At 53.7% G+C, this 27,279-nt stretch overlaps 1 protein-coding gene across 3 annotated transcripts; it reads right to left on the bottom strand.

The window, feature by feature from the left end:
- Positions 1-164: 164 nt before the first annotated feature.
- On the bottom strand, positions 165-26,932 carry ADORA1 (adenosine A1 receptor). Of its 3 annotated transcripts, none has more exons than XM_074925392.1 (3): positions 26,744-26,932; positions 25,948-26,333; positions 165-1,132 (listed from the first exon to the last, which is right to left on the bottom strand). In XM_074925392.1, the coding sequence occupies exons 2-3, from the start codon at positions 26,286-26,288 to the stop codon at positions 499-501; spliced, it is 975 nt and encodes a 324-aa protein (XP_074781493.1). In that variant the 5' UTR covers positions 26,289-26,333; positions 26,744-26,932; the 3' UTR covers positions 165-498. The 3 variants fall into 3 exon arrangements, with proteins under 3 accessions (XP_074781493.1, XP_074781490.1, XP_074781492.1); XM_074925389.1 differs by having other exon boundaries at positions 26,749-26,855; XM_074925391.1 differs by lacking the exon at positions 26,744-26,932 and adding an exon at positions 26,511-26,594.
- Positions 26,933-27,279: the final 347 nt, after the last annotated feature.

The following is a 27,279-nucleotide window of genomic DNA, read 5'->3' as shown; positions in this document are numbered from 1 at the left end:
TGGTTCTCTCCCACCAGGACACCCCTTTGCTCAAGCACTCAGGTACCTCCATGGGTCCATGGGCACAGGGGCCAGAGGGTGAGGCGCCCCCAGCATCATCAACTGCCACTCTCCAAGGAGCCAGAGGTCTCCATCAATGGCAGAGGACCTCCTGGGTAGTTTTTATAATTTTATTTTATTTGAATGAAGATAAACTGCGCCTTTGTCTGTACAATTTCTCCTTAAATACTTGGCAACCCTTAAAAAAAAACAAACAAAAAAAAACAAACAGAAAAAAAATAATCAAAGGAACAGTGCAGGCTACAATATCAAAACAGTACGATGCTTGTGAATAAATAACCCCCTGAGGCAGCTGGGGGACACGGCTGTTCGGATTGCACAGGGCTGGTGAACCCAGGCCTCCTGGGTCCTCACGACCCCTTCCCCTGACATCAGGAACAGTGGCCAGATGGGGACCAGGCTGGGCACGGAGGACCCCTCTCTGCTCTCTCCCAGCTCCTAGGTGCCTGGCTCGGCCGTGGTGGTGCTGGTGGTTTTGTTGGTTTTGCAGCAGAAGTACTGGTTCCAGATCTGCAGGAAGGCTGTCCGGAACTTCTTGATCCTGAAGGCGTAGACGATGGGGTTCATGGCCGAGTTGCCGTGGGTGAGGAAGATGGCGATATAGGTGAGGATGTGCGGTGTCTCGCAGGACGGGCAGAACAAGGTGATGCAGTTGAGGACATGCAGAGGGAGCCAACTGAGTGCAAAGAGGAAGAGGACCAGTGCTAATGACTTGGCAATCTTCAGCTCCTTCCCATAATACTTCTGGGGGTCGTTAGAGCTGGAGGAGACCTTCTTGTTGAGTTGCTTGCGGATGAGGTTGAAGACTTCCAGGTAGATGAGCAGCATCAGCAACAGGGGAGGCAGGACCCAAACGAAGAAGTTGAAGTACACCATGTACTCCATGCTGATGACCGTCTCAAACTGGCACTTGATGACAAACTCTGTGTGGCTGGCATTCAGCTCCTGAGTCCTCCGCATCTTGTTCAGGTTGTTCCAGCCAAACATAGGGGTGAGTCCCACCAGAAAGGAGACGATCCAACAGCAAGCGATGGCCACTGCTGCCCTCCGGGGTGTCACCACACTCTTATACCTGTAGAAGAGACAGCAACCACAGGAAAGAATTCAACACAAGCAGGATGCTCTGCCTGGGGGTTAAGACCACTCCACGTGGGGTGGCAGTGCCCATGCTGAGATGGCTTGATGCTTCTCACTCCCTTCCTTTTCAGTCTGTAAGAGCTTGGTCCTGATAGATGGGCTAATGGACTTCTTTCTCTGCATGTGCCCTGGGAAACCTCACTGTTTCCCACCACCACCCCCTGCCCCAGGGATGGGCAGAGACTTCAGACATGATCCTGAAGCTCTGGGGGTTGATGCCAAGCCAGGAAATGCATTAGAAACCTGGAGCGTGTCTGTGTGTTCAACCCTGATATCTAGGGGGCAGTTTCATGTCGCTCCGGCAGCCCACCTTAGATCTGAGCACCCTAAACTGAGAGCACCCTTTCCTCCCACCAGCCCTGCCAGCACCCTGTCGCAGACAATTCCCCCTGTGCCAGGGGAGGAAATCGCCAGCAAAATCATCCCCTGGGTCCTGCCAGGCAGGAGGAAGGATCTGACAGTGCTAATGGACCCCTGGAGAAGCTTCTGGGCACAGCCTGTTTTACTTCCTAATGTGCTAGGTCGATTGACAAAACCTCTTTCCTTATGGGCCTGTGCCAAATGATGGAGGAGGAGGAGGAGGAGAGCCGTGCTCTGGCCGAGCTCTGATCCCTCCCTGATGCCACCAGGGAGCACACCCGGGGCTGGGCTCATCTCTCCAGAGCTCTCAAAGCGGGAAGTGGAGCCTGCAAATTGATTTTCCCTCCTGGCCCTCAAAGGAAAACTTCTCCTTGGAGGCCGAGAAGATTCGCAGCCTAAGTGTTATTGCTTTCCACCGGAGGGGATTGAACAAAGAACGTTTTTCTGACTGCTGAGTTTTTCAGTGATGCTGGTGTTAACCTGGCCACGGGAAACATGTGGAGATGGCTTGAAAACCTGGATCTCCATCCTGATGCCCAGAGCTCCCTGCTGCATGTCTGCAGCCTTTACCTGTGGTGGAAAAATGGGGCGTTCTGTGGCTTTTTAATACAGCCAAGGACCCAAACCCAAATCTGCTCTCCCTCCCCTTTGAAGGTACCTTCTCAAGACTCATATCATGGGTAAGGGGTCTGGGTGGGAGCATGGAGGAGTGAAGGCCAGAGGGGCAGATATCAGTCCCCAGGAGTCCTGAGGGTCCAGAGCTATCGGTCCCCGACAGCTTTCCCGAATGAACCCCCTCTGCTCTAGGAAAAGATTCCCACCATCCCAGAGGCAGCCAGGTCCCGTGGGAAGGAGGTGGCAATGAGGGCTGCTGTTTCCTCTGGGAGCCAAGGCTGGAGCTGGAGGGTGATTTATTCGTTGTGGGGAGGAGTGAGGGCAGGAGACCCTGAGAAAGGTGCAGGGCAGGGAGAGCAGGGCACGGGGAGGACGAGGGGTGTGGGAGAGCACCAGCGCTGCGGGCCAAGTGAAGGGAAAGGTGGGGGGGCCCATGGGAGCGGCTGCTGGCAGAGGGATACCAGAGACTCCTGTGGGGCTCAGCGCTGGCCCGTGAACCCCACATCACGAATAACATGTTCTTGGGGAGGGCTGATGTGCCCTTCCAGCCGTGACATCCCACTTCCACCTCCCCAGGCTCCAGCAGCTTGGGGGGAGAGACAGTAGAAACAACAGCATCACACACACACCCCCCCCAGCTCCTTCCCGTTTTGCAATCCCTGCAAGCTGTGTCCCATCTCCCCACTCCTGGGGGTTTCTAGGGTCTTTTACTGATTTTGCTGATCATCCCAGGTGCTCCCTGCCCTGCAGAGGCTGGAGAGAAAAGGATTCTGACTATCAGCAGTGCCACTGCAGCCCCCAAACACCCCCTTGGGGCTTGCAGCCAACACCCAGGCACAGAACTGCTCCCAGAGCACCCACCCCTTCTCCTGCCCTCATGCCTGGGTGGGGGGAGCACACAGGACAGGCTGAGCACTGGGACCCCATTATTAGTCATGAACCGGGCTCAGATCAGAGGACGCAGTGTGCACTCCTGCCGCCAAAGCAGAGGGGCTGGGGAGCGGCTGCAGGGGGCCCAGCCCGGCTGGTCCCGGCCCCCCGCAGCTCCAGAACATTGTGTGTTGTTGCAGATGGCTATCAGGACAGCTGCAGAGGTCGTGCAGACCTCAGGTCCCAGGGCGCACACAGCTCGCATGGTCCAGAGCGTATAACACACAAATCGCAGAACAACGCACCCCACACGCTGCCGCCTGCTCGTCCACCTCCCCACTTCAGTGCACGGCCCTCCCAGCGCCTCACTGCACATCTGTTCTCCGTGCTGCACACCCACCCCTCCTCGCTGCACATCCATCCCCTCTCAATACTCATCCATCCCTCGTTAATGCACACCCATCATCTCCGCTGCACATCCATCCCTCTTTGCCTCACACGGATGCCCCCACCCCACTGCACATCCATCCTTCCATCTCTCTACCACGGTCCACATCCATCCCTCCTTTCTGCATATCCATCTCCACCAGCTCGCTGCACATCCCTGGCCTGACACACACACCAGTTCCAGCATCAGGACCTGGCTCTCGCTGCTCCCCACTTCACTTCGCACCCTGAGGTTTAAGCGTGGCACTGCAGGAGCAGTTGGCAGCTGAGAGAAAAATCCTGTCGGTGTGTCCCCCTGCACATGTGCACCACGGTCACAGGAACCACGGATGAACCCAAAAAGTCCATAGAAAACAGCAACATTTGGAGCTGGGGCTTTTGTTCCTTTTGTTCCTTCAAGCAACAAGCCAAGGGCAGAGGCAGTGGCAGCACCCTGCAGGGAAACGTGCTCCCCTGGGGGCTCACGGGTGCCCACTGTCCCCCCTCAGCCCTACCTGGAGAATGACAAAAGCCATAAAATGACTCTGAGTTCTTCCTGTGACCATGCAGCCCTTGTGGAGTTCAGCTGCTCTGAAGGCTGAAAGCCCTGCTTAAAGGAGGGAAATGCAAGATCCCACATGGCACAGGGCATGGGGTGTGTGTGTGTGTGTGTGCAATTAGCAGAGGGGTCAGGGACAGACTTTGCTGTGTTCCTGTGTTTCTTCCTTGGTTATGCCATAAAGAAGAAGCCTTTCTCATTTACCTCATTTTGCATTAATATGATAGGGCTGGGGTTTGGGATGAGTCTGGGAGGAAGAAGGACTAGAAAATGTTGATAATGGCTCACAATTAATAAATAATCTTATTAGTATCATCATCACTGGAACAATTGCTAGCATCATTGCAATTTTATTACTACTATTATTTTTATTAACAGCTGCGACTAAAACATCCATGATAATAGTCACCGCCATCATCATCCAATCTGGGGTTGTCTCCTTTGTCTGTGGGGTTTTAAGCCTGACCATAATTGCTAGATTTTCCTCCTGTCCTCCCTCACTGGTGGTTTTTGCACCATCCCTTCCCCAGAGAGATGGGCATCGCCCCAAGTCCTCCTGGACACCCTGCCAAGGCCAGGAGAAAGGGGCCTGGAGGGAGCATAGCAATTGTCCAGACTCACTGATATCCTGGTGAAATGGGATGGGCAGGAGCTTTGGTCTGGTGTGGAACAAAAATGGCTTTGAGGGTTTGGAAAATAATGAGAAGAGGCAAAATATCAATTATTGATCGAGTGTTGTTTTTGCATCCCCAGAGGAAGTACAAGAAGTGATGGTTGGAGGCGGAGGCAGTCAAATTGTCCCCAAGGGCTGCACAGAGCTAGCGGGAAGACATGGAGCAGGCTCTGCGAGGGAGGGATCCTGCCTTGTGGTGGGATGCTCCAGGAGATGGTGCAGCCAAAGTTTCTAGGGCTGAGGATGGAGTCACTGAGGGAGAAGATATTATATATGCTCCCCAGACCCTCACCCCAAGGACATTATCCATCTTCCTTTCCCTTTGCTTGTCATTCCCACAATAAATTCAAATTCTACCACATTTTAATGGGGCCAGACCTCAGCATCCCTCTCAGCTGCAGCCAAGGGAGCTCAGCTCAGCCCAGAACTTGCTCTTTAGGTGTCTTGCACTGGGTGGGCAAAGCCCCTGTGGCCATCTAACACCAGGACACATTCGAAAACAGAGAGCAACCTATTGATTTGACTTATGTCTTAGGGTCCATCTCCCAAGAGAGAGACAAGGGCTCATTTCCTACATCTCCAACCCACAGGTCAATCCAAACCTAACACTCACTTAACATCTCCTCTTGTTTTGGTTGTAAAAGCTTCGATTCCAGGTCTGTTTTGAATGAAATTTGTCTGGTTTTTAGTATTCCTGGGAATATCCTTTTTGTCCAGAAAATATCAGCAGTTGTCCAGCCAGCCCCAAGATGCAGCTTTGCTGGTCCTTGCTCTGGTAGGGTATGTTGCAGTGCAATGCCTGGGGAATTAATTCACTAATGAAGGCAGGCCATCACTAATGAAATGAAGCTGGAGCCAACGTGGTAGGAGGAAAGGAGGCCAAGCTGACATGAAGTTCATCTGCATTATGACTGCAGCAAGGAAAAGCAGCCAGAACATGTCCTGATCTAATTGAAAATCTCTAGACAAAAGTGCTTTGATCTCAGAGGATTTTGGTTTCTGCTCCTTTTTCCTGGCTGTATCATTGCTTCAGATCTTTCAGTGTCCTGGAGGTCACTGGGCGGGAGAACTCAGATGTTGGTGTTCAAAAGGGTGTTCAGAAATGCGAAGCTGAGTAATGTGAAGGGGCATCTGAGTTCTGCGAGGGGCAATCTCAGCCACCACTCAGGGCTGGAATGAAGAGGTCCCTGGGCACCTGCACAAGGTGGGAAGTGCTGCAGAAGGGACACTGTGTGACAGGGGAACCCTGACCATGGCTCCTTTGTCACCTCTAACCCTGGACATGAAAAGTTTATTCCCTCTTCTATCTCTTGCTTTGGCTGTTTTCCTCCTTCCCTTCAGATCTCTTTTGGGCTTCATTTAGGTCAAAACCCTAAGCTCAAAATCTTGAAGGTTATCAAGGATTTGGAGGTATATTAAAATGTCTTAAAAGTTCTGTTAGCATTGACATAAATGTCTCTTAGTACCAGCATCCTCCTTGCAACATTTGAGTGCATCTCCTATATGTTCACATCCCTCCTACATGACAGTCGGAAGCTTTGCAGCTCTTTGGGGTCAAACACCAGCTGCTCAACTGACAGGATCCATCCAACAACTTCAGCAAGTCAGTGCTAGCGATGGGCCCACATTGTCTGCAAACGCTGCTTGAGCTGTGGGACGGCTCCCACCACGAAGGAGCATTTCACCCTTTCCTGCATCATCCTGGCAGCTCTCACAGCCAGGACGGGGGTGACAGGGGGCAACGACACAACCGTGGAGCTGACGTGAGAAAACATCTCCTCAGCAGAGGAGTGCTGACACTGTTTCGGTGTGTTGCCCTCATGGCCACATCACTTCTGGTTTTCCACCTTGGAAATGTGGGTTTGTGACTGCTGGTGGGTGTGTTGCCATGTGAGCTGTGGCCTTGGGAGAAACGGATGTCAACCAACAACAGCCAAAGCTGGTAGCTGGATGGAGCTCTCCATGACAGCCTGTTCCTACAAATGTTTGTAAGGGAGGACACTGGCTCTATCAGCATCTCCTTTGGGATGCATGGGGGATTGTCCAGATCCCAAAATCCCAGACTTGTTGTTTGTCAGATGCCAGCTGGCAAGTAAAGACCTGAAGAACTGGTCCAAAACCCATGGAGAGTCTTGCAGATGAGCCAGAAGAGTGTGTCCTTCTGCAGCAAAGACACTGGTGTTGGTTGGTGATGTCCTACACCAAAACAGTCCAGCAGCCTCCATCTGCACTGGAAATACTTTCCACACTGACACTGATGTCCTACCACAGACACTTTCTAGTGTCCCAAAGGAGTCAGGAGGACCCAAGGTGCCCTGGGCACTTGCACTGTCCCCTCCCAGCACCTCTGGTTGGTTGGTCTGTAAGAAATTTGAACTGTGGGAGAAACCTCAGAAGTGCCAGTAGGTCCCTGGGACAAGAGGGACATGGTGAGAGAGGGCAGGCCAGGTGGCTGTGGTGAGATGGTTTCCACTGTCCTGGCCTCAGACTCCTCACATGGCCTTGAAGAACTGATTTAAAAGGAGCTGAGGAGGAAAATCCCCACCTGGCACTGTGCACACATCTGTCTGCTCAGAGTGAGCAAGATCTCAGCTGTAGGGGACGGTTGGGTGAGGACAATGTTGGGTTTTCTACAGGTCACACTTTTGGTGGGGCTGCAGCAGGTTCCCATGACAGGAGAGGCACCGGTGGGAGCAGACACCTTTTACCCACCACCCATGCGGATGGGGCTGCATCCCAAATCTCCACCTAGAACCTCTCTGGCACTCAATGAGACAGAGCTCGGGCCAGGGCTGCCCTGCTCCCAGCATCACCAGCTGCCCCAGTTTGGAGCACATACTGGGACAGTCCAAGGGACGATGGGAGAAGGGTGCTCAGTGCTCCCTGAGCCATGTGCTGCAAGACGAGGTGGGAGTCTGCAAAGGACTCCAGGGATGGATGTCCCCGATGGGTGCCAGGTCCTCCCTGCCACGCTGGTGTGAGTCCCCCCGTGTGGAATGAGCCATGATTTCAGAGGTCACAGCTGCCACCACAGCTGGAGCAGCGCCCTGCAGAGGGGCAGAGCAAGGCTCAGACCCCCCACTAAGAGTCAGAGCAGGATTGTCTCACCGTAATAGTGTCCCTTCTGCTTGGCGTCAGCTCTACAAGCAGCTGGCACCTTTCTAAGCCCTATAGCTCAGCCCCCATGTGTGACCTGGAGTTACAACAGCTCAGCACCCCAGGCTCAGCAGAGAAAGGAGCTGGGCATGACCAACCCTCTTTTTTGAGGACCTCTGCTCACAAAACACTTTGAGTCTCCTCCACTGACTGCAGCAAGAGGAGACGGTACCACACCACAAGGCTGCTTAATGCAAACCTCACCCAAAAGTTGAGAGAGGCCGAAAGCTGTGTTATGAGGGTGTATAGATCCACAAGTGCACTGGGGTCTGTGCATCCCACTGAAGTTCCTCCTGGTCCAGTCTGTGTCCAGGGTTTGGTTTCACCACCCTAAAATGGTACCTTTCCGTGTAGGAATCTTTCTGCAACAAGTGACTGCAAAGCACAAGCGGGTATGGCCAGGGGAAGCAGCTGGCAAGTCCACTGAATGATTCTAAACCACTTTTAATAGCCGGTAAATGGATAAAGGCGAGAGTGATTATGAGTCTTATGAGAACAAAGCCAAAATTGACTGGTCCCCACATACCAAGACACAGTGTCCCCAGGGCTTTGGTGAGTGCTTCATTTAGCAGTGGGTGAAGCTGGAGCTGGCCACAGCTCCAACAAACGGCAAGAAAGCAACACAAAACTTAGGTTTTGTGCTTTGAGCATTGTCAGAGAAGGTTGTGTGGGGATCTGGACAAGTTGCAGCCCTCCTGGACCCCAGACAGGGTCTGGGAGGATGCTGTTGCTTTGGTGTGTGTTCAGCCTGACCTGACACATCTCCCAGGACCTTGGAGGCACCCTGGGATCCCTGAGAACTGCAGAGGGATGTGGGCACATCCAAAACCAGTCTTAGGGACACAAACATCCTGGAAGAAGCAGGAGAAACAAGGTAGAAAAGGGCTTTATGGGCTAAAATATCTCAAAATGGGGAATGATGTTTCTACAGAGCAGCCAGGCTGTGCCAGGGTATCTTCACCCCAGACTGTCAGTACACAACACGAGCCCATCAGGGATGTACATCCAGCGGATGGCTACAAGTGTGGGAAGAGGTGTCCTCTCCTAGCTCCAGTGCTCCATGGCACGGACCCAGAGGTCAGACACATCTCCCCACTTCTGCTGCTCTCTTGATGTCATCAGCCCTAGTGGGACTAAGCCTCAAAGCACACATCACAGCTCAGCCCACCTTGAGTTTGGCATCTCCTGTGGGCCAGCATCACCCACAGCCTCATGAGGCTGTTTAAGGGCTTGTTTCCCTGCTCCCCAATACCCATACACATGCCCACACTGGCCGCCTGGTTTTTGAGTCTAAACCTGCTGTATTTCAGGTTCCATCTAGAGGATTGAGTTATATCATTGTCTCATGAGCCAAAGAGACTTGTCTTATCACGTCTCTGGTCCCTGGGATGTTAGGAGCAGCCACAACATCACACCAGCCTGGATGAGTTCATTGCCAAGGAGTTGTCCTCCCCCTCCTGCAGCTGCTCTGGCCTCGATGGAGAAGTAGCTGCTGGATGGATCCCTGCAGACTGCTTTGTTTGGGATGTCTGTACCGCTGGACTCCCTGGGCTCTGGCAATGAATCACTTTGGGAACAAACCACAGGCTTCTAGCAACTGCAGATTTCTTTCAGATCACTTGCCCAGTTGTCCTCATCTCAGAGGTGGGATGTGAGTGACCTCCATGGTGGCTCCACTGTGGACTGGTGCTGATGGCTTCCCCTTGGGCATCTCAGTGGCTCCCACTGCAAGGGGAAGGGAGAACACGGGAGGGCTGGACATCACAGGGAGGGAGGATGGGAAGCACAAAGACCTTGCACATGTCCTTCCCCTTCAGGCTCTGCCCTGGGCATGGAGGAGACACTGTTGTTGTCCAAAGAAGGCAAAGGAACACGTCTGCTGCTGCTCAATGAGAAAGGCAATTTTTCTCACATCCTTCAAGCATTATCCTTCACCCCAGCAGCAAATATAAATCCTTTGTACACATAAAGTTAATCTTGTTTTCAAACTGGACTTGGTTTACAGCCTGTGGCTGGATCCTGACACATTCAAGTGCTCTGTCACTGCGTGAGCAGCAATTCTTGGCAAGGACCACTCACCCGGTGTCAGCTCCCTCATCCCAAATGGGGTGGGTGGGGGTTAAGCAGGGGGTTGGGGACACCCAGGGCATCCGATTCCTGATGGAAATGATAATTTAATCTGTGCCTATGGGGGAGTGCTGCCCTCTAACCCCAGGCAGCCCCTTCATGCCCCAAAGGGAGCTGTGAGACCACCTGATGCTGTGGGCTGCACTGAGTACATCCAAGGGAGTGGCCATGCTCTGGCTGTGTCACCCTCCTGCGGTCATGTGAAAGTCCTGAGGGTGCACCCAGTGTCCCTGATCAATGGGGTATAAGTTGCACTGAGCCATAGATTTGCACCCAGACAGCTCCAGGGCTCCCTCCCAGCTCCACCATGTGTGGTCACAGCCTCCAGGAATTTTCTGGATTGCTGGCTTCTTCCTCCAGGACCCCAAAGTAGTTGGAAGGGAAATGATTTAACACTATTGGCAATGGCTGCAAAATCATGAAACGAGCTGTGGAATCTCAGAACTGGGGGAAAAAAATGTGATGTTCTTGTCTTTTGGCTCCTGGTTTCAGGCAGCAGCACTTTTGAGCATTTCTCTGCAATGCAAAGCATGAGAAGTACTGCTTTAAAACAGAAAAGAAACAGAAGTTGAGATTCTTCTGTAGTACCAGGACTTTGGGAATTAGGGCACAGAGAGATGAACAGCGCAGTCCCTAAGAGATGGGGTGAAATTATAAAATCTGGCTACATCGCTGATGGACAGCATGATGGGCATGATGGTCTTGTTTTCTATGTTACCCCTGTGCAATAAATTTACTGGACATTTCTAGTGTCTAAACAGTTTTGTTGTAAAAAATAGAAATTTGGTGTGCAAAGATCTCCTTGGAGAGGGGTACAGGTCTGAGTCTGAGGGCAGTTCCCATGCACCCCCCATCATGTGGCTGAGCCCCTTCTATGCTGGGAGCAACCCCACCTCCAGCATAAGACAATTTCTGCAGGGCAAGAAGGTTTCAGGAGAAGTCGCTCAAGACTCACATGCATCCCTCTCTGGACCGTGTGCTGGAGGTGTTTCTCACTCAGCGGAGTGGTGGGGAGATCAGTCAGGAGTCTCAGGTCAACTGCCCTCACCATGCCGGACCATCACCCTGTGGATCTGGTCACCTCGAAGGGACTCACACATCGGCCCTGCCCCTGCCGTGGCGATTAGCTGGGAGCTGATTGCCCAGGTCTGGCTCAGCAGCTGATCCTGCGTGTCTCTGCATGTCACTATGTGATTAGAGAAGTCAGGGCAATGTACTCGTAGTACAAAGGAGAAGGGATAAAAGGCAGCTTTGGCTATCTTCAGTGTAAATCCAGGATTTTTCTGGATAAAAGCAGTGTTTTTTCAGTTGCTATTTGTATTGTACTGGAATTTTTCTATGCATTGCTTATTTTTGTTCTTTATGTAAAAGAACCTCTTTGAAACGAGGACTCTGAAAGTCAGCCCTCGAAATGGAGAAGGGAGGGGGAAGAAGGGAAGATGGAGAAGGAAAGAAGCTCTAAAAACCACTTAAATGCCAGATCTGTCAAATGTGGGCTCTACGAGAAATTGAAATGAGACGGCAGATATAAAATGCCTAGTGTGATTGGGCTCTGAGAGCCTCTATGGTTCATACTCCAACCCACAAAATGCTGTGGCTTGCAGAAAGCTGGCCATGCTAGGAGGGGGATGCCAGCTAAGGAAGTGCCTGGTGCCATCTGTACATCACCAGGGCAGGTTGCCCAGTGGCACTGTCCTTCCCTGCATGTCACCACCATGCTCTGCAAATGCTGCTAAACCAATGGACGAGTCGGTACCCAGAGGAGGCCTCCAACCAGGTGAGTCTGAAAAGCACCAAGAGTCATTAAAAGGCAGGAGCAGATCAGAGATCCCAACTAGAAGGGAAATAAGAGGGATCTCGAGACCCGCTGTTGGCATTTCATCTGCGTTCGACAGGACATTGAGCTCTGCTCCCTGGGTAAATAGGAGGCAGGAAACTGGAGATAGCATCTCCTGTTAAGAGGCATTAACACAGCCACGAAGCAGGGCTGAGGTGTGTCTTTATCTCTCCAGCACAGAAGGACTCTTCAGAAAAAGACATATCCTAAATCACAGCTGGAACAAGAGATTAGTATCGGCTGCCTTTTAATTTCTTGTTTTTTACACTTCTGCTTGCTAACCCAACTCCTGATTTTGTAGTCAACAACTGAACTCCTCAGTTTCTTAGGCTACAACTTGTTATTGCTGCCCAGGATCCTCACAGCACAATTTATTGCTGTAAAGGGAACATTTTCCTTCTTGCACTTAGCCCAGTTCAAAGATTAGTACATTCAAGACTGAAAAATTGGCTGGAAGCTCACAAAATGAGGGAGGTTGTTTTCTCCACCCAATGTTTAAATGAAAATTAGGAGTGACGATGAGATCTCCTGTTCCTACACCTCAGAGAACATGGTAACCCAAAACAACCAGTTCAGTGTCTTCTGTCCAGTGCATATTTTCCCTAATAAAAGATCAATTTCAAATGCAAAAAGAAGTTGGATTAATTGAATGGCGTTTTTTTGCTAATGAGTTAGCTATATGTACATTTAATTAGCGAAAATAATTTTGGAGTTGCCATTTCATGGTATAGTTGACTTCCAACTTCCAAACACAACTCACAACAAAGATTGAGTAAAACCTGTGTTATTCACCCCTCCACAACACTGTAAAAACAGGAGCAATGGGGATCAGAGTACATATGTGTCAAGCCATTAAGTTATTTACACTGGGATGAATCTGTCCAGTGCAGATCTATATATCTTGATCAGCCAAATGAAATGCCAAACTGCAAGTGAAGGCTCCAGTTAACACTGGAATCAAATGTTCTCTCACTGCAGAGAATCGATCTTTTGCCAAGAAAACAAATAAAAAGTGCAAAAGCAAAGCAAACCTGAAGTTTATTATTTAAACTGTCTTTCCTTTTTCAGATTTAAAAGATTTTTTTTTTCCCTTGGAGGAAAACTGATTGACCTTGTTGCCTGTGAGGAAGGAGCTCAGTATTTCCATCAGGATGGTAGAGGGAAAGAGCTGAGACCCAAGACCAGGAATTGCATTGAAATACACCCGCTGGGCATAAATTACACCCTGTGCATCTTCCTAATTACTCTGGCAGTTAAATCCAGGCAAGGAGCAATGGGCAGACATAGCTCTGCCCAGGCAGCCTGGCTGGCGCAGGGCATGGAAATGAAGGATGCATGGGCCAGGCAGGATCGGCTCCTCCCCAGGCACGAGGGCTGTGCTGGTCCCTGTGAAGGCTGCGAGAGACCTGGCATCCCCTTTCTCAGGTGTGCAAGGGATGTGCCGTGCTGCGGGAAGGTCCCCAGGCTGCTGGAGGTGGAGGTGCTTCGCTGGGGCTGGACCTGTGGCACTCAGGGCAGGGCAGGGCCCATCTGCGTCACTGATGCTGCGAGCATCACGGGAGCGGGTGGAAAAGCAAGACAGGGATGGCTGCTGGTGTCAGAGCACCTTGAGCTCCCTTGGAGCAAACATGAAGAACCTGTGTCCCAGCGCTGAATGTGGGGAATGATCTCCCTTAAAAATAAACCCCTCTCGCCTGCACCCACGCAGGCGTCTGCCTGGCTCTGCCACGTCCATCTGGACGCAGGCTGTTCTCTAAGCTCTCTCCCCGTCTTGGCTGCTCAGTGCTGCAGGCAAACAGAGCTGTTTGCACTGAGAAAATCGTGTGTTTTATTCTTGCATGTTACAAGGTTTAAGTCACTCAGTGTTGTTATCAGTGCAACAAAGAGAGCGAAATAATTCAGACTGTAAGACTGTGTTAATTATGGCTGTGTCTGAGACAACATTTCTCAGCATTCGCCTCTTGGTGCTTTCGGAGAGTTTGTAGCATCATTCCCTCTGTGAACAGATGGGGAAACTGAGTCGCAGAGGGGGGCTCTGACATGCCAAATGAAGCAAGATGAAGTGAGTTGAGTAAAAAAGGATCCCTGGTTCCAGGAGCTGGCACTTCCTTTATTTGAAAGAGGCCAAGAAAAATCATCCTGGTCTCTGCATGCAGGGAGAGAAATGGCTCAGGAAAGGTGGATAGACAGCCATGCCAGTGGCATCCCGGCTTTCTGTGCTCTGTCCCTGCTTTGAGGAGCAATGGAAAGGTGTTATTGTCACCCCAGGCAGGGTCTGGGACTGCGGAATGTCACCTCCATGCCTCTGTGTCCCTGTAGTCCTGCATCGCTGGTACCCAGGGCTCTGTGTACAAGAGCACCACGGCTGGTCTCAGGGACAGCACAGACAGGCTGGCGAGGAAGACAAGGGAAGGGGGCTGGGGAACAAATCCCCTTTCCTCCTCCAGCTCCTTTTTGTGAACAGATTTTGTTCTTAACAAAAATCCAACTAATCCACCCAAGACTATGGTGGCTGCTGAAAGGGCTAGTGCTGGGGGCGGGGGGGCAAAGCCCAGGCAAGGAAAGGATGGGGAAAGGATGGAAAAGGCAGTGAGAGATGGGGCAAGGGTGTAAGGGGGAGCTGCTGAGTCCCACGGAACTCAGTGCAGTGAAGGGCAAACCCAGATGCCACAAAACTTTCCGGTGGATCCTGCTCTGCACTGCCCTACATCACCAAAAACGGTCCTTCATCTCCTATTTGCCCCCCATCAGCCATCTGGCCCTTAGTCCATAGGCAATTGCTGCCTGTGCTCTGTGAGGAAGAGCTCAACCCCTTGGGATTGTTTTATACTCTCTTGAAAATGGAATCACCAGTGATGTCTTCTTAATACCCAGACCCGCCTGTTCAGCAGCCCCCTGGTTGGAGAGGCAGCTACGTGCCCGGCAGCAGGCTGCAGTGGGGCTGGGTGCTGGTGGAGCAGGGGGTTCTCAGCTCATTGCTATTCTGCAGGACACCCTGCTGGCTGTGGGGCTTTTTTGTGGCTGCCTTGGAGAGCATCAATTGCTCTTTCTTGCAACTGGGCATCCCACGCAATAGCCGCCCGCCTGCCCCGGCAGCTGGGCAGTCGTGCTGCCAGAGAAGGCATTGCCCTGCCAGGAGCCCAGACAGCCTCTGGGACGGCTGGTTTCCCATTTCATGGGCTTGAAAGTTCGGGTCACCTTGAATGAGGTGACCGGCTCCCTGAGACTGCTCCTCCCAGCCCATTGGCATCCCATATGCTGGGTTCTCCCCGGATTTCAGCTCCTGCATCCATCCCTGATCTGGCAGGATCACTTTGAAAAATCATTAATTTATCTCCAGGATAAATCAATGCTGTTCCTATCAGCTCAGCTGTGCTGGCTGTCACTTCCCCAGCTCTGAGATGGTGCTGTTGTCCCCAGGGGGATGAGCCTCTCAAGCTGCCCCTGTCCCTCTCAGGAGTCTCTCACCCGCGTGGTCTCCTCCATGCTCCGTGTCCCACTGTCTGCAGGGACCACAACCCCCGGTGATTCACACCTGGGCTTCCCTCACACCCCTGTGGGCAGGGCCCTGCAGGGTTTTTTCCTGTCCTTCCTCCAGCCAGAGGTTTTCTTCCAGGCCATCAGTTTCTTTCCACTCTGAACTGGCTCCTGTGTGTGTCATGAAGAAACTCATCTCCCAGGTCATTTCATCACAGTGCCTCCTCCACCTTTTCCTACTTTTATCCATCCTTCTTTGTGTTGCAGTGAGCTTTCTATCCCCCCTGCCTCCATACCAGAATACAGACCTGCCAATACACCAACTTTCTGAATTTCAGACCCCTCTTGACTCCCTCACGTTGGCTCCAACCGGCCCCACCGAACCCCCTCTCTATACCCAGGCTCACGCTGTGGCTCCTCGGGATGAGTCTCTCCTCCCCGCTGTCAGGCTGATTTTGAGCACGGCCATTTGGATGCAGTGGCTCCAGGGCCCCCATTCCTGAGTCTTTGCTCAGCCCTGCCTGCTCTATCTTGGAGGCCTGGGGACTTGCAGGTCCCAGGCCATCCAGCTGGGTGGCTGCCATGACCCCTCAGAGCACATCTCCATGTCCAATAGTCACTTGTATTTGGGTACAAGCTGCTGTAAGATGTCCTAGGCAGGAGATCTTGTTGGGTCTGGCCTCACTGACTGCAAATTGCAGCTGTGGGTCTGGGGGTCCCTCCAGATCAGACTTTGAAAACTGAGTCTGGTGGGCTTTGTCCCAACCACACTCATGGCCAAAATCCCCTTTCTGGTCAAGAGAGTCAAACTGGCGCTTTTAAGACACACTTAAGCTTATTTTAACACTGAACGGGCTAGAAAAACCATGCTGTGATGCACCCTGGGGTGTAAAAGGAGCTGAGGGTTTGGCTGTTGTTGGCTGCATGGCACATGTCCAACCAGAGCAAGACAGATGTCATATGCATCTGTGCCATGAGATGCCTTGGCATGTGCCAAGGGCTGGGCAGTGACACAGGGACCAGCCTGTGGCTCCAGAGCCAGTCGCTGGGGAGGGGGTTGGTGCTGGCTCCATGGCAGAGGAGTGCCTGAGCCCACCTGCACACCCAGCCCGAACCTATCACCTGCTCTGGCTGGTGGAGTGGAGGTGGGACCGTTTCTGTAAAGACCAGGCGATGACAACATCTCCCATTGATGGAGTCACATTCTTCCATCTCAGGGGTGGGGGAAGACCCAATTACTCCCCATCAAAGGGTCCCACATGCCCTGAGCCAGCTCCAGCACTGGATGACTGCAGTGACGGCGCACACCACGGTGAGCTGGTCCTGACTCACTCCTGACACGCTGCCTGCAGGGCCAGGCTGGGCTGGCAGGGACCGGGCAGGCTGAATCAGCTGTTTTTGCTTTGGCAGAGCCTCCTTCTCTAGGGAGTTTCACTTGTCTTATTGCCAGCAGCTGCACAGGGTCCTTGGAAAGCACAGGACACCAAGCTCCTACATGCATCGTCATCACCTCCACCAACCCAGCACCCTTGGAAACATCCCAGTCGCTCCAGAAAAGGGAAAACCTTCTCCGAAGTGCTCAGTGGTGCTGTTGGAAGTGTGACAGTCTGTCTGGGTCTTCCCAGGTGTTTTTGGGGCTCTGCTGCTCAACCACAGGTCTGACGGACTATTATATCATGAACACAGGACCATCACTCACCCGCAGTGGGGACCTCACCTTACTCACTGTGGACACTTCACTGTCCATCTCACCACGTCTGGGTGGCCCTGGCTGTTGGTGTTCCTCACGTTTTGCTCAAAGGGGACCTCAGGGTCATTTTATATTGCCGTGGGATGAAGAAATGCAAGCTGGCCAGTGTCTCATCTGCCTGCTTTGTAGAGTAGGTCCTCTTGGGTTGATGGTACCCAACACACCTGCATCACTGCTATGGGGGTGGCAGAGCCTTGGTGGGTTCCATCCAGGCATCTTCACCCAGTTTGAAGTTTGTGTTCCCTGCAGGATGAATTCATGGAGGAGTTCCCGCACTGAGAGAATCATCCCTATGGGTGTGTTTCAGCCCCTTTTGACTCAGTAGATGGAGATGGTGTCACTTTTAATTAGGACCAACTGCTGACAAGAGTGACTTTTGGCATGCTTCACTCCAGGTTCTTCTGATCAGGGACCTGCAGCCCAGGAGGACCAGTTGGTGTCCTGGATAATCCTGTTTCACTGAGTTTCTCCTGCATGGATCACCATGGCATGGGCTGGGATCATGGAGGACCTGGCTGCCAAGATGCCCTGGGCACAGTCATGACATGAGACCAGCTGATCACCACACAGTGCATGAACAGAAAGGCCAGGTTGTCCTGGCACATCTCAGCTTCCACACCTGCCATGCCCCAGCCTCCATCCCTGCCTGCTGGGGTCACCCTGAGCAAGTCACGGTGCTGCTCTGTGCCTCAGTTTCACTGTCTGCGAATGTGCTATTGCGCTTGCTGGGAACATACTTTCAAATTTACTGGTGATGCATTGTCAAGAGTCAGTGCTTTAACCTGAAAATCAGTAGAAATGGGGAGAGAAAAAGAAGAAAATATTCCTAGAGCATGATTTTGGGATGTAGCAGGTGAACACCAGCAAGAAGGAGCTGGTTTTCATTCCTCACCCATGCAATGCAGGCAGATGCCAGCTCTGCTGAGGGGACAGATGTTGACTCACAGCTAACGGGGTCAGGGCGAAATGATACCCTGGGCAGATTACCCAGCACGGGGACCACTTCTTGCCCCACTCAGAGATACAGGAGAAAGGCTAGACTGAGACAGGGTGCTACTGCCCAGGAAGCACATCCAGGGTGTCTGGAGGCCATGCATCTCCCCCTGACCTTTTAATCCAGAAAATTTGGGAATAACCCCAAATAACAGCAAGTCCAAAGTATCCCTGCACGGGATTCACCACTCTTCTCCCCTTCCCTCTGAGCTACTGAGAACGGAGCATCCCACGGTCAGACCCTTGCTGCATCCCAGAGAGGGGTGCACACAAACCCCAGCATTACCCCTCAGAGCCCAGGAGCTGGGGACACTGCTTACAGCTCAAGTCACCTCCCTCTGGCCAGCATGGGAGCATCTGTAGCTTTTTCAAGTGACCTGATTTTGCATCTGTCGGCAAACGTCTTGTGGCGTCGCTGCAGCAGCTGAGAGCGCTCCCGCTGAGCCTAATCCCGACGTCTCCTCACCGAGAGAAGATCACTCGTGGCTTTGATCTCTGATTTAGCTTGCTCTTGGCTGAAAATTACTCTGTGGATCACAGAAAACCAGCTCATCTGGGTATTTACCAGGATCTCAAGACCAATATAAACTCCTGGTAAATCCCTTTCAGTTTCCAAGGTTCTGAGTATTTTGGCAATACCAGAATTGAGCTCCTGGTCCTGGACCAGCACAGCTCATCCATGCACCTCGGATCTGGTTTGAGCAGAGCTCGGTGTGAAATGCTTTCTCTGATTAAGCACCCACACACTGAACTGGTGCAAGGTGCTGGAAACTGCAGCTTGGAAACAGCCCAAAGTCTCCAGCAAACCTCTCTGGACTGTGATTTCTGCCTTTTATTCTTCGTCCTTGGTTCAGATTTGCCTGTTCCCTGGGAATGAAGGTCTCCATAGATCACCCTGTTTGCTAAAAATATACCTGGTAGAGGGCAGCAAGGGAAGAAACCAAAGAGGCAGTGGCAAAAACCTGCCAGTCCCTAAAATTTCTTTAGTTTAGGAAAAGGACAATTTTCCTTTTGCAGGGACAGGGCCTATAAGGATGGATGGCATATTTTCATTGACTACTGGAGGCTGAAAGAAACCTAGATGAGCTCCCAGGTATGCAAGCACCCCTGTAGCTCTCTGAGCTCACACTCCCAGCTCCGAGTCACCTGGATGCTTTTGAAATGTTTCCTCTGAATTTAAAAATAAGCCTTGGAAGAGCCGCAGTTTGGTTTATTCACTTGCCTGGCTGGACAGGATCACTCACCATTGCCTTCACTTACTGACTGCTGTTTTGGCCAGGCTGGCTAGAGACATCTCCAGTCATCCTTGCCTCACTAGGGACACGTGAAACCCATCACCTGGCCAGCAAATTGCCCTCAGGTGGACCATACACTTCCTTTTCTTAATTTAATCCCACTGCTCTGGGTTGAAACCCTTGTGCCCACTGAAAAATTGCTTCTATGGTTTGATACCCCCCACCTTCAGTGGATACTGTCCCCAGGAGACAGCTCCCACAGACACTGGGGTCACCACATATCCCAGACTGGTCCAAAACCTCCCCGTCTCCATCCTGGACACATCTGCTGGGTCTCAGGGCCCAAATTTCCAGGGAAGTTTCCTGGCATTTTGTGCTGGGAGTGTTGGAAAGGTTTCCCACAGGCCCTTAGGTGCTTCGGTGCCTGGGAATTTGGGCCAAAGCAGGGTCTCATCCTGATGTCCTCCTTATACCCCCTCCCATGGCAGAGGGGTGCCCATTGCTCCCCTGTCAAGACCCTCCATGAACTCTCAGTGGAAGAAAGGGGGGAAAACCATCTCAGACAAATGTCCTGCTCCACGACCCAGCTGGCTGAGGGTGATGAGACTTCCTAGGCTTCCCTGTGACCCAGCCCCAGCTGGCCCCACGCCTGCAGCCCTTGGCAGGCCTGGAGAGAAGGGGAAAGAGCGCTGCAATCCCGCAAGAGTTCGAGCTCAGGCAGGAGCCTGAAAAAAAGCAGGGTCAAGGGGGAGGGAAATCTTCTCCCTTCCACTGACAGATCCATCCAAGATCTCAAAGGCTACCTGCAAGTCCTCCTCACCTCCTGGCTTGCAGGCACTGCAGTTCAGGGCCGATGGGTGCTCCTGCCATCCCGAGCTGCTTTATCTCATCAGGCTCAGGACAGAGCACTTCTGAATCATCAGAGAATGCCAGCACTCACTGCAGAGCCACCCACAGACCCTGCTTTACCCTGGCCTCTCCCCCCGCTGCACCCCAGCCTCCTGCCTCCCCATTTCCTAGCAATTTCCAGCCTGGTTTGGTCTAATTTTCATGGCTCCACAGCCTCATCTGTGCATTCAAAACCTTCAGCAACACAAATGCATCTCATCCTGGCGGGATGCTCCTCAGGATGCCACAGGGTGGGAAGGGCAGGGCTAGGGGGGAAGAGCTGGTGGTCCAAGAAAAGTGGACAAGGTGAGGACTGCCAAGAACCTGCCAAGACAGGACCAGGCTGCATCTGTGCATCCAGCATTCCTGGACAAGGGGCTGCAGTTCAGTGTGTCCTGAGGACTCCAGCTCCTTCTGCCATGGCCCTCTCCGAAAAGCCCAACACAGCATCTAAAAGCAGAGACAGGAGCCCCTGAGTCAGTGGAGGCTGGCGCCAAAGAAGCTACATCCCCTCACAAACATCCCTTCGGCTCCGTCCCCTCCAGCATCCTGCCGCCAGCCGCCACAGGGATGCCGAGGGGCCGGTTCCTGCCAGACGCCCCTGGCCAGCTGCTTCCCCTCCCTTTGAACTTGTTTTATCTCCCCCAAGTATGGCTGCGAGAGGGAAGTTTGGGCTGGGCTGGGGGACCCTGCTGCGCCCAGCTGGGGGGACAACAGGACGGGGGTCCTGCCTTGCTGCTGGGCGGGGAGGAAGGATGCAAGAGGGAAGATGTGAGCTTTTCCACCAGCATCAAGGCAGAAAACCTATTTTAGGTGGTTTCCAGCTATTTAGAGTGGCTTCTGTGGAGGCTGGGGAGCACGATACCGTCTGCTCCAGCCTGCTCAACCCGAGTGATGCTCTGGCATCCCCCCCATAGCCAAGAAGAAGCACCTCATGAGGAGGCAGCATCCTTCAGACCCCAGCAGCCAGGAGGGATGCTACACAGGGGTTTGGGGCAGAGAGAGAGGGTTTGCTGGGATATCCTGGTCCCCTGCCCATGCTGGGTGTGCGTTGGATTTACCTCCAAGAGCAGGAGGAAGGAGTTACCATCTCAGACCTGTGCAAGACCCCTCTCCATCCTGCAAAATCTGCCTCCACCTTGCACGAGTGGCCCACATTTCTCTGTGTTTCTGTGTCCATGAGAAACACAGCCATGGGAGTGAGGAGGGTGCCCAAGACAGAGCATCGGCTGCTGCTTGGGCATCTCCCACTGCCATCCCAAGACACATTACCAGTATTTCAGAGCACCATTTGCTCAAGACATGCTGCCAGCAAACACCCAGCCGTGGGGCCCCAAAACTCCTGATCTCCCCCCAGGGCTCGCTCTCCAGCCCAGTGCACAGGCAGTAGATGGGTCCATGGCTTTGATGGAAGAAGGAGCAAACCTGTAGGTTGTTGCCCCAAGCTCGCAGCTCCCAGGGCCATGATGTGTGGAGAGCTGGAGTGATGTACCATGTTCACCCCTCCCTGCCAAGCTGAGCTTCCAGCCTCTGCTCTGCCTAATTAAATAGAAACCTGAAACGTCCAGTGGTGACTAATTCTCCTTCAGACAACTCTTCCCAGCCAACAGTTCTGTTGGCTTCTCACTCCAATTAGCCAGTATGTGACAGGAACATGCAAACTCTTGCACTCCCTTCATGGAACCCAAAATACAAGTGGTGCCTTGCTGGGGACCCCCAGAGTGGAGATGGCATTTGCGGGGTGGTCGGCACAAGGATGGAGCAGAGGGAGCCTTTCTCCTTGCTGCTCCCATCCCTGTCTCTATGAAAGGCATTTCCCTTCCCTGCCGTGCCCTCTCCCTGAGCCTTGGCAGAGCCAGAGCTGCCTGTGAGTGGATAGCAGGGCTGGGGAGGTTTACACTAGATATTAGGAAGGATTTCTGTGCAGAAGGGGCTGTTGGGCGTTGGAATGGGCTGCCCAGGGCAGGGGGGAGTCCCCGGGATCCCTGGAGGGGTTGAAGAGTCGGGCTGAGCCAGCGCTGAGGGATCTGGGGGAGTTGGGAACGGTCAGGGTGAGGGTCATGGTTGGGCTGGAGGAGCTTCAAGGGCTTTTCCAACTGAGATGATTCTGTGATTCTGTGGATCCCCATGCACAACAGCCCACAAGACCCTCTTGGCCATGCTGGGCCACACTGGCAAGCATCCACCCTGTATCAGGTTTATCTGGGACTTGCTTTGGCACAGGAGCAGCTGAAACATGCACGCTGTCTGCTGACCCTGTCCCCTCCGTGCCTGATGCTGGCCAGCCATGTGCTGGAGGGGATGTCCTGGCTCCATGTCCTGGCTGCCCTAGGGATGTGACTGAGACAGTAATCACCTCACATTGCTCCCCACCTGACTGTAAATCTCTTTGGGATGCCATTGCTGCCCAGGACTGATGCCATCATTGCTTGTAGACCCCTGGGGACATTAGGAGCCCTCCCCAAGGTCTTGCAGGCACGAGTGGCTGCATGTGTCTGGCTGGGGACCCAGGTCCTGCCGAGATGTCACAAGCTCTCAGCACCCAGCAGCAATTTGCACACTGGTGGGTTCAGCATCACAGTGAGGAACGACACCACGAAGCCGTGATTCAAGCTGTCAGAACTGTAAAAATGTTTTCAGTATCATCTTTTAGCATCTGGCAACAGGTTGGGAGAAACTTGAGGCATTTCAGATTCAACGAATATTCTTTAGTAGGGTTTTCTGTCCTATTTGTAACCTCCAATGTTGTTTCGCTGCTGCTGTGTCTAGGGCACAAAAATACCTGAAATCATTGCATTTGCCAATTGCCAGGAATTCACTCCAGGGAAAAAAGGAAATGTCTACGGATAAGTGAACAGGAGAGCTGGCAAAACTGAACCCTTCTTGTTGAGGCTATAAAGCCTTTCAATAATAGAAGAGGCTACAGAAAGTCAGAGGAGACTCTTATGATGCCAAGTGCTCAGGCACAAAACAGGACGACAAAATTCAGGGTCAATATTTCAGGAGGAAAAACCCACCCTAACTATACACAGCACAGGGGGCTCTAACTTAATATTGCTCCCAGGAAAGCTCCTGGGCTCAGGGCATAAACCTCCCCAAAAAGGCTCATCTGATGCTCAGAGACAGCAAGGGAGGAAAAAACACTTTGTTAGAAAAATGACTGACGAGAGCTAGGCAGTGTTGCTATGTATAAAGCCGCAGTACTCCCACACCTGAACCCATCTCCACTGTGCAGGGGATGCAGGAGGACCAAAAAAAGCACCAAGAGCAGTGACAGGGTGAGAATCACTTCAGTTACACTGACAGGCTGGAAGACGAGGATTTTTCAGCTGGGAAAATCACACTTAGGGAGGAAGTTGGGAACAGTCTGCAAAATCATGTGTGGCAGGGAGGGGGTGGGCAAGGGACTGTGGTTTTATCCTGCCCCCCCCCCCCCTCCCCTTTGCCTTATGCCCCTTTAGCAATCAGCCTCTGCTGGCTGTGGCTGCAGGAAAAAACCCAAAGCAACAGATTTCTGGCCTGATCCAGTGGATCTGGGGACACTGAGCACTCCAGAGCAGTCAGTTGATCTCAACACAGGTGCCTACTGTCCCGGTCTCCCTGTACAGGAAGGCGATTCCTGCCCTGGGAAGGGTCAGATGCCCACTGGGGTCTGTGCAGGCTGGAGAGGTGGGATGTGCAAACTCCATGAAGTTCAACAAGGCCAAGTACAAAGTCCTGCCCATGGGTCAGGGCAATTCCGAACACAAATCCAGGCTGGGCGAGGAGTGAATGGAGAGTAGCCCGAAGTAGAAGGACATGGGGGTATTAGTGGATGGAAAACAGGCTGAGCCAGCAATGCACGCTCACAGCCTGGAAAGCCACCCGTGTGCTGGGCTGCATCTGGAAAAGTGTGGGCAGCGGGTAGAGGGAGGGGATTCTCCCCCTCTGCTCTGCTGTCATGAGACCCCCCTGCAGTGCTGGGTCCAGCTCTGGGGGCACCAACAGCAGAAGGACACGGACCTGTTCGAGTGGGCACAGAGGAGGCCACGAAGATGCTCGGGGGGGTGGAGCACCCCCCTGTGAGGACAGGCTGAGAGAGTTGGGGGGTTCAGCTGAGGAAGAGAGGAGGAAGAGAGGAGGAAGAGAGGAGGAAGAGAGGAGGAAGAGAGGAGGAAGAGAGGAGGAAGAGAGGAGGAAGAGAGGAGGAAGAGAGGAGGAAGAGAGGAGGAAGAGAGGAGGAAGAGAGGAGGAAGAGAGGAGGAAGAGAGGAGGAAGAGAGGAGGAAGAGAAGAGGAAGAGAAGAGGAAGAGAAGAGGAAGAGAAGAGGAAGAGAAGAGGAAGAGAAGAGGAAGAGAAGGGTCTGGGAAGACCTTAGAGCAGCCTCCCAGAACTTAAAGGGGCTACAGGAAAGGGGGAAGGGACTCTTGACTGGGGGTGTAGGGATAGGATGAGGGGTGACAGTTTTAAACTGACAGAGAGGAGATTTAGATTAGATGTAAGGAAGAAATTCCTCCCTGTGAGGGGGGTGAGGCCCTGGCACAGGTTGCCCAGAGAAGCTGTGGCTGCCCCCTCCCTGGCAGGGTTCCAGGCCAGGTTGGACGGGGCTTTGGGCAACCTGGGCTAGTGGAAGGTGTCCCTGCCCGGGGCAGGAGGGTTGGAACTAGATGAGCTTTAAGGTCTCTTCCAACCCAAACCATTCTGTGATTCTTTTGGCTGGGGGGTGTGTGTGTGTGTGTGTGTCTTTGCGTTAATGAAGGGTCGTGGACCATTCCAGCAAACAGGCTGGAGCCCATGTCTGAACTGTAAAGGGGTCAGTGGGGTGACATGAGCTGGGTGTGTGCTCAGCCATCCTGGATCTCAGCAGCGGGAACCTTCCCAGAGCCAACAAGCCCAGCAAAAGTGTCCCTGTGGCCCAGGCACGTCCTCAGACAGAGCAAGGGGAACCCGTGACAGCAACTGCACAGTGAGGGGCTGAGCCAGGACGTGCAGGCTTCACTCGAGCGGTACCAACGCTGGGTGTCACATCCCCTTCCAGCCCCACTGATGCCCCCTGGTCCCACTTTGGCACCCTGGCCCCACAGTTGCCTCCCCACAGCCCCAGGAGCTCCGCAGCACACTGGCAGGGTGGGAACCAGCCATGAAGCAGTTAAATATCTCCTCCAGGTATAGCAGAGTTCAAATAAAGTGCATCCCCCTCGTTTATGCCCCATGGTATTTGCTATGAACTTGGCTTTGGCAACAGATACAGATGACGGGAAGGTGAAGAAACAGGGAGAGGAGTCATTTGTGGGGCAGCCCTAAAGCTCTCTCCTGGGTGAGCCTACTCCATGAGACATGCCAGGCTGTCACCTCTGGTCCCTCAGAACCCCAGAGCTGTGTCCCATATGTCCATGAGCAAACAGGTTATCACCCTCAGGCTCCTGGGCTCCCCATGGCAAGGGAAAACCTGGGCTGAAGACAAACCTATCATCTCCTTTTCAGACCCTGAAGTACCCCCCTGGGTGCTCTCCCCTGTGCCATGGGACACACTTTGTCCCAGCCACAGGGACCCTGAGAGGGGCTGCCACAATGCAATCTCTGCCTGCACACCCAGCACCCTCCTGAACCCCCAAACAAAGCTGTCAGAGGCTCCGGGCTCCCCCAGCCCAGCCTGCCCTGATTGCTGCTGCAGCCAGATGTGCTCGGTGGGCAGTGTGGAGGAAGACCTTTCTCCCAGTTCTTCTCCAAGAGTTTGGGGCATCCTCGCTCCCTTTTAACCCCCACAGCAGCCATGGCAGAGCCAGTCCCGATGCGTTTTCCTACCTGACGGGGATCTTCACCCGCAGATATCGATCCACGGCGATGGCCAGGAGCGCCAGGATAGAGCTCTCGGTGAGGATGAGGACGGGACAAGCCACCATGAGGCAGCTGTAAAACTCTGTCTGCGGTCCGATGTTGATGATGATGGCCAGGGGGATGACCAGAGCCCCCACGGCCACGTCGGCCACCGCCAGCGAGACGATGAAGCAGAAAGTGGCATCTCGCAGCGCCTGGTTCATCTTCACAGCCCAGATGACCAGGATATTCCCTGGCACGGACACCAAAGCGATGAGGACTTCGATGGAGATGTAGGCAGCCTGGAAGGCTGAGACGGGGTGTGCCATGATGCTGCGGTGACCCCCCCACTCCCGCTGGGGTCCCTCGGTCACCTGCAAACGCACAGGGAGGCTGTTAGCAACTGGCATCGTTAACTGCGCTGCGAGCCGGGCTGGAGCCTGTGCGGGGGGGTGGGAAAAAAAAAACAAACCACAAACCAACAACCCTCTCCCGTCTGTGCCGTCCCCTGGGGCTCCGGCCCCCCCCTCCCGGGCTCATCCTGCACCCACCTCCATCCCGCTTCGCAACCGCTCCGGAGCTGCGGGAGCGGCCGGTCAGCCCCGGGGAGAGCGGCGGAGCTTCCCCCCGCCCTCGGGGCGGCCCCGGGGCCGTCTGCCAGAGCCCCTCGGGGCCGATACAGCCGGAGCGGAGCCGCCTTTCCCCCCACCCCGCTCACCCCCCGCTTCTTCCTCCCGCCGACCTCGCACCGCACCCCGGCAGCAGCCGCCCGGCCCCGACGCACCTCACCTTGTCCTGCAAGCCGAGGGCTTGTTTTGGGGTGCCCTCACCCCAAAACAGCAAGAGATCTTCACCCGCAGGGTAAGGCGGGGGGCATGCTGGGGAGGGGGGCGGCGGAAGGGATGCTCGGGGCGCTGGGTACCGGGCTGGCCGCGGCGAGCGGGGCTGGGTCGGTCCCCGGTGCCCGGCACCGTTGGGCTCCCGCAAGCTCTGCCAGCTCCCAGCCGGAGCGGGAGCATCACATGGTGCAGCCTTGCAGCCGTTTAAAGAGCGACTGACCCGATTTGGGGCTCGCCGGGCCCGGGAAGAACCGGGGAAGGGGTGGGGGGTGGCGGGGTGGGGGGTAGCAGGGCCGGGAGGATGAGCGGGGTGGTGGCCGGCAGCGGGGGCAGCAGCAGAGCTAGTGCCAGCCCCAAGCTCCCGACACGGGTCAGGTCCCGGTTTTAGGACCAGAACCGGTTTTTGAAGTGGGGTGTGAGCAGAGGGTGTGGGGAGGGGAGCGGGAGCCAGAGCTTGAGCTCGGGGTGAGGGAGGACCCAG

The sequence above is a fragment of the Athene noctua genome, chromosome 23 (assembly GCF_965140245.1).
Source record: "Athene noctua chromosome 23, bAthNoc1.hap1.1, whole genome shotgun sequence".
In the NCBI taxonomy this organism is placed as follows: Eukaryota; Metazoa; Chordata; class Aves; order Strigiformes; family Strigidae; genus Athene; species Athene noctua.
The sequence above is the reverse complement of the archived record's forward strand: the minus strand, read 5'-3'. Positions and strand labels throughout refer to the sequence as shown.